We start from the raw sequence: 11,847 nt of genomic DNA, 5'->3' as shown, positions 1-11,847 counted from the left end.
CTTTTCCATTTTAAAGGATTTTAGCTTAACTGTCATGGAGACCAAAAGACCCCTTTTTGTTCCAGCTTCAGTGCAACACTATTTAACAGGTGAAACATTTATCCCAGAACCTGGTTCTGTATATGCAGACCTCAATGGGAATCATCTAGACCTAGGGCATTCTGTTTAAAACAATAGCACAGGTCAATTCTCTGGAGTTTAGGAAAATAAAAGGAATAACTTAGCCAAACACAGGATCCTTCTCATGTAGAAATCAAGAGAATTCGGCCAGTTTAAAGCCAAATTGTCTTTTGCATCATCTCTTTTTTTTTAAAACCATTTCTGAGGAGGGAGGGAAAATAAACAATTTAAGGATCCTTTCCCTCATTAATTTTTGGAGGCGGATATGTCCATCTTGTTACATAAATCTTTTTTTTCCGAGGAATATGGAAGCCTCCATAGAAAAAGCTTGCAGCCATCTCCTATCCTGGATGCCTTGGAGTAGTCACTAGCATTATAGTATTTACTTGTATTTCCCTCCCAGAACTGAGTCCCTACTTGCTGTTTGGCATTCAAGGTCCTTTTGAGAGGGAACATTGAGCAACATTCCAGGGGCTGCCCTCAGCTGTAAGGACTTCAGCATTGGCAATATTTACTGCTATGGGGTGAGGAGAGTAGTTGCTCTCTATTGACTCAGTCTGTAATTTTCTATTCTGATTTGCTATCATGATGCAGTGTGTGCTAAAGATTAACACTGTAAACGAATAATTGCTCTGCAAACAAACCTCAGGTAGGCCATGGATTTCATAAACTTCAAAATGTTAGATAAATTTAATCATGGTTTTAGAGTAAGGACACTTTGATCTGATTGGGTTTTGGACAGAATTATCCCTTTTCAATGGAGTTTTTTGTCTTCCAGGATAGCAGAAAACTCCACTGTGCCATAAGTGATCTTTCATATGGCTGACCCTAGAATTAGACAGCCACTGTGTCTGTGCTTTAACAAATATAGTTGCTGTGTTAACGATTTTTTCATGAGTATTAGCGTGTGCTGCAGCTCCATCTGCCCCATTATGCATGTGGGCATTCAGCCTGCGTTTACTAACAGGTTAATGTGAGAGCATGAACGATCTCTCATTCACAGTTAACACTTCATAGGCCTTCCCATTAACTTGAATTAGTTCACCTGGTGGTGGGTGGCTGTTGATGGTGTTACAATGGGTTTAAGTGGTGATTGATTCAAAAGGCAGAGGAAAGGTGATAAGGAGCAGAAAACAGTCGTTTAAGGTACCTGTGCCCTGAGTTGGCAGGCCAGCAGCAAAAAAAAAGACTTATCTAGGTGAAGTAGCAGGAATCTTGCACTGTTGTTGTAACTAGACAAAGTACAAAAAAATTCCACGTTTGACTAATATTTTGAGGGAAGATTTTCCCCTGAATGTTTGCTCATACATTTTTATACACAAGAAAACAGCCCTGGATTGCTTTAGATGCAGCTCTTTTAGCCAGGAATATTGTATTTTATCATACAAAAAGCATGTTATGGTTGGATACCTGGATTCTACAAATACTGAGCAACGTGAAGTCTTTACCACATGACTTCAGTTGCTTTGATGCACTCAGCAATGCTTCAGTAATGCTTTGACACACTCGATAGTACTAATGCACAATGCCTGAATTTGTAGAATCTTTTTTAACAACTGCATTTAGACTTCTTTCACAAGACAGAAAAGCAGTACTATTGGAGCTCAGTACTGGAAAAGAAAGGAGAAAAAGAAACAAACCTAAAAGAAAGACTTAAGTCTCTAAACTTACCAGAATTTCTGCACAGAATTTCAAGGCAAACAAAGGATTCTATTATGAAAAAAATAAAAATGTTTGCATATACCATTGGTTATTTTTAGAGATCCCCGAATTACCAATCCAGATGTATATAATATTGCTAAGGGGACAGCGATCACGCCAGTACAAAAACGTTGTTGCTAAGTTCTCTCTAGGGCGGATCCCTACTAATTCGATACATTTTCAAAAATTGTCACCAGGGGGAGATAAGTAGTTGCAATACTTTGACCATGTAATAGAACTCAAACTACTGATCTGTCTACCCAGATACCGGGAAAATCAAAGTGGAGCAACTGGAAGTGCAAGGATTATTAACACTGTAAATCATCGTACTCACAAGTTGGATGATCTTAGTTTACTGCAGTTAAACCCTGGTTACATTAAAACAACCTTAAGTTTATCTGTGCCTGGGTGTGTCCATAGAGTAGTTCACTGCACTTACAATTGTACCGATTCACTTATCAGTTTTAGTTGCTAATTAATTTTCCCCAAGTGTTTGTCTTGTGCAAGTACCAAAGGGTGTAGAACACTGTAAACAACACATAAAAAAAAAAAAGGAAAGAAAAAAAAAGAAGTTATCTTTTCTGAAAAACCCTTGGTTCTAAAAAGCCTTTTCAATAAGATTTCCATTTAAATTGTGGAGTGGGAGGAGCTGATTTATCCATAGAAGCAAATACCTTGATGCTGAAATCTGACTGAAATAGAACTACCAGCATGTTACTGTTATTTCTTTGTATAAATCCTGTTGTGCTTCTCATTGAAATGCACAAGAATTTAAACTCTGAAGGGTTTTGAAGAGGTGTATAGATTAATTTCCGGGTATGTTCATGTATGTTCATACAACACCTCATTTGATTTTAGCACCGTTTATTTCTAGTATAAACACACATTTAGTGGCAGGCATATAAGAATAAGCAGATAATCTGAAAGAGGCAAGTATTTCAGCTGTTCAGAAGCTGGCAGCAGCAGTGAGGTTGTCAAAGTATGATTGATTGAAGTATCTATATTTGTAATAATTTCCCATAATTCAGAGATTCCTCAGATTCTAACATGAGAGGAATTTGTTGCAGAATCTTTCCATGTCTGGTTTAGACTTGAGGTATCCCTCCGTTGCAGGGCTGAGCATGTCTGTGTATCTAAATGCCGCAGGTCCCACGGGAGCCATAGGCAGCCACATGGAAGCTATAGACTTCTTGCCTGCCTACGGCCTGTCATGACGACTACAGGAGTTGGGGGACACCTAATCCCCTCTACCATATTATATGTTGGCAAGATGGTGGAAGGCCTTTGTTGAAGCAGGAGTTGTGACTACTTTTATTATCATAGTTCTGATGGTCAGAAAGCAGCTACTAGCCCTTATAAGGTTTTACAGTCTTCTAAAACCCCAGTTATAAAGTTGCTTTAAAAATCCACAGTGGTTTTGTTCTGAAAGCTTTAAAAAGTCTAAGGGCATTGTAGCGTTGCAGCATTTATGGCACAGATCCAAATGATATTGCCTTTTCCATTAATTTAATGTTCAACCTGCATTTCTAGAAATAAAGCTCAGTTCCCTTGTTTTGCAATACTGTATTTTACATTTCCTATGCTTTTGTAATGACCTTGAGATGACCTTGTTTTGCCTGCTACACCTTGTTTCTTCCGACGGTGTGGTTTATTTTGTGCATACACTGGGCAGATGATTACTAGAGCAAGACTTGAAGACTTCTGCAATTAGAATTGTACAGTTACAATCTATAGACAACCGAGAACACAGATAATTTGTCATGATGTGAAAATGTCTTATCGATGGATACTGAATTGTTTCTGAATTCAGTGTGTGAATTGTTTGAAACAAGGTGGGTTGCTTGGTATACTGAATTGTAGATGAACTCTTTCCTTTTAAAAACAATTTTTCCCTCTTCTTTGTGACCACATGAATAGCTTGTATGAACTTTTCTTCAGCAAGGTATTAAATTGTGCTAATATACCAGGTTTGGGGTTATACACAGTGTTAACAGTACAGCCTGAAGCTGTGTGTTCCTTAAAAATAGATCTCTGCACCATGGGATTATCTGGCAATATGTATCATGATCTGGATCAAGTGTAAACAATCAATTCGATTTCTGCCTAATTAGCTAAAATACATGACGCAGAGTGCTTTACGTTGGCTATATGAGGGACAAATGATACGCAGTATGTTATAAGGTTTGCCAGGATGAAGTTACTACTACAAAATTTTGAACCTGAGTGGTTAGAGTGGGTTTCCACTACGTTGTATTTTGCCTCATGCAGGCATGGTGCTTTTGATCACAGTTCTCTAAAACTGTCACACTGTGAAACAGCACGATGACCTAAAGGTACTTGTGAGACTAGCAGGTATGATGCTTCATTTTGCTTTATTGTTTCAAAAGATCCAGTTAAGAAGATAACTAGAAATACCTCAGCCAAAACATTACAAAAGTGCACAAAGAGTTCCCCATATTATTCTCTACCTTTCGACCCCTGTGCTTTTGCTTCTTACTGCGTGCTGGTGTGTACGCACTTCTCCCAAGTCACTGCGCTTCAACAACACTGAATGTATAGGTTACTCTGGAGGATAAGTGAAAACGCTAAGGAATCCCTGTTTTAATGAAATTAGTTTGAACTTTTCATAACCCAAGATTTCAGACAATTATGGTTTCCCTTGTAAAAGGGCAATCAGTGTGAAGAAATATTGGCGTTGGCAGGAGTAGAGGGGTACGTAGGAGCCGACCTGAAGAACCTATGGAGAACGACAGTTCTGCAGGGGCTCAGCTTCAACCTTGCAGATTTTGGAGCTTCGCTTAGGAAATCGAGGGGAGCAAACCTTCACATAACGTGAGAGTTGACAACAATCTTTGATAACAATCTGTGGTTGATTAGGCTTCCAGCTGGTAGAGATGGGCACTCAGGGCTGTACAGTGCTGGAGTAAAAAGAAATATTAAAAACATGATGCATCCTGCCTACAAAGACCTCACCAAACCCAATGCACTTGGAAGTAATGATCACTAAACTATGACTCCAGCATCAGCCTCCGTTTTATTTCTAGAGTTTTTCAGCCCTAACCATGATCTGTTAGCATAGCTTGGTCAGCATATCACCTTTTCCCAGCCTCTTCATATGGAAGCCTCACCATTTTTTCTTCTCCTTTCTCCACTTCTGGGATTGCCACCTTCTCCTTCCACTCCTGCCAAGAACAGGAGTCCCAGTGGTGAGGACTCCAGGACACTATTCCTGGCTAGACTCAATTAACTCCAGTCCTGACCAGCCCTGCTCAGCTATCACAGCTTGAGCAAAGTTTATTCTTTCCTTGCTGCCTTTTGTCTGCATGTGAGCATCTGCACCTGAAGTGCTCTACAGGAACATGTATTGCAGTGATTCTGGAGCAGTAAGGTGTGCCCAGAGTACTGACGAAGTACCGTTTTTACTGGCATTGTTTATACTCCGATCTGAGTAAATCAGGCACAGTCAGTTGGAAGAAAAATGTTGCTGATCGGATCATGTCTATGCTAGAAGCTGTGCCAGCACACACGTGCCAGGGAGGGATCCGACCTTTGCACTCTTTCAGAGCTCCATAGGCAGAAGGTTACAGTTGTCTTTGTACTTCATTGCCCTAAAAGCAGTACTTGCCGTTCTTCACCTCAGTCCTTGCTTTACTTAGTTCTGTGTGATACTTTGCTCGGATGTCACGCCAAGGTAGGTCTGGTAGTAACACGCATTCCCAGGCAGCTGCAGAGCACAGCTAGGGGCTGACCTTGCTAAAATGCACTGCACCAAAACTTCATAAAGATTAATTTGTGGAGGAAGTTTTACAACCTTCATCAGTCTCTGGTTGCAGAAGTAGTTTTTTTTTTTTTTTCCTCTGTAAAGCCTGGCATATTTTCAAAGCATGTATTCACTCAGCACCCACTTCAGTGTATTTTAACTGTAATTATGCATGCAGAGCACCTCAGGGAATAAGTATTTAGATGCCACTCGTGAAAGTCCCTGATGCACTTAGGTGAATTTTTACTTCTTGGAATAAACGATCCCTGAGCAGTAATGAATTTGCAAGTTTTTCTTGTTTTCAAGGGGTGCTTTTTGGCAAAAATGTCATTTGGCGGGAGGATCAAAAATTTATTATGTTTACTTTTCACCCTATATTCTGGGTCTTAGTTCATTGTAAAACTGTTTTTACTCATTTCAGCATCTCTTAAGCATTTTGTTCCATTGACTTTTCTGTAAATAATGGGGGGTTTTATTAGCAATATTTGTAACATTAATATTTGCAGGACTACAGATATAATTTAAAAATATATCTACATGCTAGTAAGTTAATTAGGAAGGTGTAGGCAATGTTGCTCAAACAGCTTTTTGCATGTTTGTAACCCAGATTCTTATGGAGAAAAGAATTATTTCAGATAGCTATCTTGAGGAGGGAAGTACTTGCATTATTATTTCCTGAAAAATGGATCACCATTTGTTTTTTTTTGTCCAGGTCACCTTTTGCACAGCAGTTGTCACTTAGAAAATAAGCCAGCCCCACTCTGTTCCACTTAACTTTTGTCTGTTTAATGTGTATCTCTGCATAGGCTGGTTAGCATTTACAAACTCTGAACTCTCACTCATTCAAATTAAAATAGCAGCTTGTTTGTCCATAGTTGCAGTACAAATGATTTTATGTGCAGTGAAAGCATATATTTTTTTAAGTAACAGCTGTAGAGACTCATTTCTGAGCTGGCAAATTGGCTAGCTTTGTCACGCTGTACTCAATATTTCAGCTGTATTTCCAGTGAAATTTTTTTCGTACCTTTCAAAGCAACAACAATCTGAACATCACATTGGTGAATCACCAATGCGTAGCAGGGGGACAAATCTTGGTGGTGCTACTGCACAAAAGATTAAGTGAATTGATGAATGTGTGACAAAGCAAAAAAGTCTTTGGTACAGCCAGGAATTCAAATCTACAGGCCAAAACTTGGGTTTCTGCAGAAATTATAGGACTAGAGCCATCTTAAAGGCCTTGTCATACCAGGACTTTCTTTAATTGCATGGGTTATTAAGGCTTAGTCAAGTTCCAAGTGTACGTATGTGCCTTAAACATAAAAAAAATGCAAATATCACTTCTGAAGGGAACTGCAACTCTGCTTTTAACTGCAGTGCAGTCTTTTATGCAGTGACACGGTTGTAAGAGCTGTCCTCATTCTGAGACAGGTGTTGGTGAGATTGCAGCTCTGCTTTTTCCTCCTTCAAAAGTGCAGGGTGCCATGCAAGGCAGTGTCTTTCCAAGTCATAAAAGAGCTAGAGGTTTTTTCTTGTTACTTAATTTTAAGGAATCAACTTTTGTCTGTGTATATACAAATGAAGTTATTGGAACTTAGCTGAAAAGAGCTGTGCTGAACACTGCCTCTTTCCTGTTTGGAAATTCTGCTAAGGAGCTTTATGAGCTCTCTGCACGAATCCTGCAGAAAGAGGAAGCAGCAAATAATGATTTCCCATCTCAGTTCACCAATTTGAGCTCTAAAGAGAGGTTTGATGATTAAGCTTGAAATTTTTTTCTCACAAGATTAATCCTTACTTTAGGGAGTAATTCCATTTATATCAGTAAGATTACTCACGTGAGTAACCAGCTACAGAATTTGCCTGTAGTACTGTGATTGCCTAGGGGGAAGTACAAGCAACTCCGCAATTAAAATTACAGAAAGAAAAGGAGGTCTGACCTTTTCTTTTTTTCTTTTTTTTTTTTTATTTAAGTATATATATATGCACCTACTTTTTCACTGATGAGCGACAACGGCTTTTGCATGCTGAGGTGTTACTAGTGGCAGCACAAAATGGCTTTTCCTTAGAAAGAAATACTAAATGCTAAAGTTTCATTATGAAAAGTGGACAGAGGAGGATCTCTGATGAGGGCTTTTAACTTCAAGGCACCTTAGGCTTTCTTTATGTGCATCACATTAGTGGAAAATTCCTTCATTCATTTAAGAAGATAAACAGTTGTAACTTTCAGGTTTGGTTGATGTGACATCAGTGATTGGCTGGGACTGCCAGCATTCCGAAAAGGATATCGTCCTCATCTGCAGCCACTCAGGGCTGTGGGGTGGAGCCTGCAGCACAAGCTGAAACACTTACAGGTGCATAAGTAGGTAGGGAAGGGCACAGGTGATGCACCTGTCTCGGGAAAGGAGCACTAGCACAGGTGTGTCACAACTTATCAGCTGCCTGCGTTAGAGCATGAGCTCCTTTGACCCACAAACGCACTCTCCACCACGCTGCAGCCCACAATTTCCAAATATTGGTCAAGAACCTCCAGAGATGAGTATCTACTATGAGAACTTTTTCCATCCACAGAACATCCCTAGTCCACAGCGACCAAGCACCTTTGAGACGACGGATTACAACGCCACTCCCAATCCTTACCTCTGGCTCAATGGACCTTCCATTACCCCACCACCGTATCTCCCAGGATCCAATGCCAGTCCCTTCATTCCTCAGTCTTACGGGATGCAAAGGCAGCTCTTGCCTAACATGCACGGCTTGGGAGGAACTGACCTTGGCTGGCTTCCTCTGCCGTCCCAAGAAGAGCTTATGAAGTTGGTTAGACCGCCTTACTCCTACTCTGCACTTATTGCCATGGCTATCCATGGAGCGCCCGAAAAGAGGCTGACTCTCAGTCAGATCTACCAGTATGTGGCTGACAACTTCCCATTTTATAACAAAAGCAAAGCTGGCTGGCAGAACTCCATCCGGCACAACTTGTCTCTCAACGACTGCTTCAAGAAGGTGCCCCGAGACGAAGATGATCCAGGTATAGCGCTCTCCCCCTCTTCCCCCCCCCCCCCCCAATTAAACTTGATTAATTTAAAAATGCCTAATACATTGTAAAGAGACATGATAGCCTAGATACAGGACATACACATAGTAGCTCTTCTGTTTTCCTAGGTCTGAGCTAGAAGGCAACTATGCATAGTTGAGGTCTGAATCAGTGTTGCTATTAAATCTCTGCAGGGAAGGGGATTCTTGACTGCTCTAGGTCGTCCTGAGAACTGATCAATGTGCTGAGCATGAGGCTCAGTGAGCACAGGAGCAGTCTAGCAGAGCAAGTAGCATTCAAAACCCATTTGGTGTAATGCATATGATTTATGTCAAACTTAACTGGGAATTAATGGAAAGGGGATAAGGCAAACTCAGATTTGTCAAAGAAATCCAGTAGCTTTAGGGAGTCAACAGTAGTTCTCCAGAGGAGAGCAGGCTGCTTTTATTTTGTTTGTTTCAAATAGCGTTTTGCTCGGAATCACACCTCTGCTGTTTCCAACCTCCTGGCTGATACGTTGTCAGATTGTTCCTGTATTTATTGTTTTCTATCAATAGCTGTTGAGAACCATTGGGAACATTTAAAAGCCATTCAATTATGCTGCCACAGAGGGCCAAAAATCTGGTTCTGTCTTGTTAGAAACGTATCCTACCCCACTGAATCTGCGGGAGCAGCCCAGTATGGGATTTGATTCCTCTCTGCTGTAAATTTGGAGGACCGGCTATATACTGAAAACCTCCTTCCTTCACCAAGAAAACAAAACAAAAACCAAAAAGCTCACCCAGTGGCTCTACTTGTAGTGTTACCTGTGTGAAGAGTCAGGGCTAAAGGATACAGCTCAAAACTCTACACTTTTTTCTGAATTCGAACGACTTCTACTTTTGTGTGATTAAAAAATACATATGGTTTTTGCTCATGCAATTGTTCTGTTTCTGTGAAATGAGAGAAACATTGTGAAGCCCTAGAAGACTGCTCTTTGCTGTCTGCGTGCATGTTTTTAAACTAAAAATGTGCTTTTGTCCCCTTTGACAGGAAAAGGGAATTACTGGACTCTGGACCCGAACTGTGAAAAGATGTTTGACAATGGAAACTTTCGCAGGAAGAGGAAAAGGAAGTCTGACATGGGGGCCAGTGCTGCCACTCTCGCCTCTGAGAAATCAGAGGACAGTGCCCTGACTGGCAGCCCCAAAGCTGCAGAGCATCAGGATATCTTGGAAAGCTCATCACCTGGGACTGACAACTCACCTGAGAAAGGTTCTCCACCTCCATCTTCCAGTAGCCCTTGCCTCAGTAATTTCCTCTCCAGTATGACTGCATATGTTAACGGCTCCAACTCAGTGAGCCGCTCAGTGCCTTTGGGACTCAATTCTGAACCCATTGACAAAATGGGACAGAATATGGTAGGCTTTAATTCCTACTCTCCACTCTCTAATATCCCCAGTCATGGTGCGGGAGAGTGGTCTAATTCTATGCCTTCTAGCCACCTTGGCTACAGCAACTCTGTGCTCAACCAGTTTAACACCCATTTTTACAGCAGTATCAGCACAAATAACACTCCATATTCCAGGGAAGGAACGGAGGTTTAAATGAAGGATTCTAAGACACCAAAGTGTAGCTGTTTATGAGAGGAAAGGATCTGTGGGCAGATGATTAGCGTTAGCCTGTTGTCTCTGGGACCCACAGTGCATCCTACCTTCTGACAGCCGCAAACTTGTTACCCATTATACTTATTCAAATCACAAACACTCCACATTCGGCAGCTCCACGTAAAAAATCAGGAATCGTACCAGCAAGAGTAGTGGAGTTCTCCTGAGACACTGTGCTTGTATTGCTGCCAACCACGGTTCTCTACAGACATCCTTGAGAAGTTACTGTTTGCCTTAGGCATGAAGCTTTTTCTGGCATGGTATTAACGTTGCTATGCTTATAAAGTGCTAATAGAAATGTGGTTCTATCTCTAAATACCCTCTCTTGCTGATACAGGCTGCCTGTACTAGACATGCTTAGCAAGCTCTTTTTTGGCCAAAGCTATTCTGAGACATTGAAGGATCTATAATAAAAACTACTGTATAGTGAGTAACAACCAACATTTGAATGGTGAGTGCTGTCTTTGGTTTTCTCTAATACTAGTGCATGCATTGTCTAAATTTGATCCCCTTTCAACCCCAAGGGAAATACGGCTGTGAAGCAAGCTGGCATCATCACGGACACAACAGTCATTTTGAAACTGCAGGGAAGCAAAAGAAAATATAATGGAATTGCCTTCTGATGGTGCAGTTAGATCTTAATGTTTTCAATTATAATTCAAAGGTAATTTTTTTTTTTTGCCTTACACATGCAAATCTATTCACATAAGGAAAACAGGATCTGTCCTGAATATATATATATTTAATACATCTGTTTTCTAAGAAGCAAATACACTTTTTCTATCTTTAACATCCTACATGAATCATTTCTACTGAGTTGAAGAATTTGAGTACTGAGGAGCGTGGGAGGGGAAGAACGGAGAGGTAGAAAGTTTAACTGTCTCTGAGTTTCAATTCCAAAGGCTGGATCTTTCAAAGCATCAATTGCAGATATTGTAAAAAGTCCCTGTACTGTATTTTTTTTTTCATTTTGTAAAAGTCCATGCCGTTTGTCCTTGTGTAAATGTTAGAAATAATGCTTATTTTTCCTACAGTCTACTGTAGCTACAAACAAAATTTCAAAATATATATGAAGTTTTTTCAAAACAAGACTTGATTCAAGTTCCACGTTTATGTAGAGTAATATCTCAGACGGGATAGCCTGCAGCATACATAGACAGCAAGTTTAACTGTTCACATCTAGGCACTGACCAGACTTTTGGAATGATAGAAAACATATTAATGCATTGTAATAGATATACCATTTTGTCCAGATTTTTTTTTTAACTCTACATGGATATAGTTTTGTTATGGGTCACCCCAGAAGCATTTTTAATAAAGCATTTGTATAGAAGAGTGTGTACCTGTGTGTGTGTGTACTATACTACTTATGTCTTTAAAAGTCTCCTTAATAGTTTGACTTGAGTAATTTGCCTGAGGAAAGAGCAGTATAATAGTCACAGAGGGTAAGAGACTGAGAATGCGTATGTCTAGGCAATCAAAATTTGCATGCCTGAGGAATATAATTGGCTGCTATTATGCAAAATACTATCACTAAATAAAAATTATCCTTCGAGTTTCCCTGCTGGAGCTAAGTGGTGCCAATCATTTAA

At 40.2% G+C, this 11,847-nt stretch overlaps 1 protein-coding gene across 1 annotated transcript; it reads left to right on the top strand.

Annotated features, from left to right (window-relative positions):
* Positions 1-7,974: 7,974 nt before the first annotated feature.
* FOXI1 (forkhead box I1) lies at positions 7,975-11,565 on the top strand. Its single transcript, XM_009469450.2, has 2 exons — positions 7,975-8,603; positions 9,642-11,565. Exons 1-2 carry the CDS (start codon positions 8,030-8,032, stop codon positions 10,193-10,195), a joined length of 1,128 nt encoding a protein of 375 aa, XP_009467725.1. The 5' UTR covers positions 7,975-8,029; the 3' UTR covers positions 10,196-11,565.
* Positions 11,566-11,847: the final 282 nt, after the last annotated feature.

This window comes from Nipponia nippon, unplaced genomic scaffold, assembly GCF_047370975.1.
Source record: "Nipponia nippon isolate SJK-2023a ecotype South Korea unplaced genomic scaffold, ASM4737097v1 scaffold_21, whole genome shotgun sequence".
NCBI lineage: Eukaryota > Metazoa > Chordata > Aves > Pelecaniformes > Threskiornithidae > Nipponia > Nipponia nippon.
The sequence above is the reverse complement of the archived record's forward strand: the minus strand, read 5'-3'. Positions and strand labels throughout refer to the sequence as shown.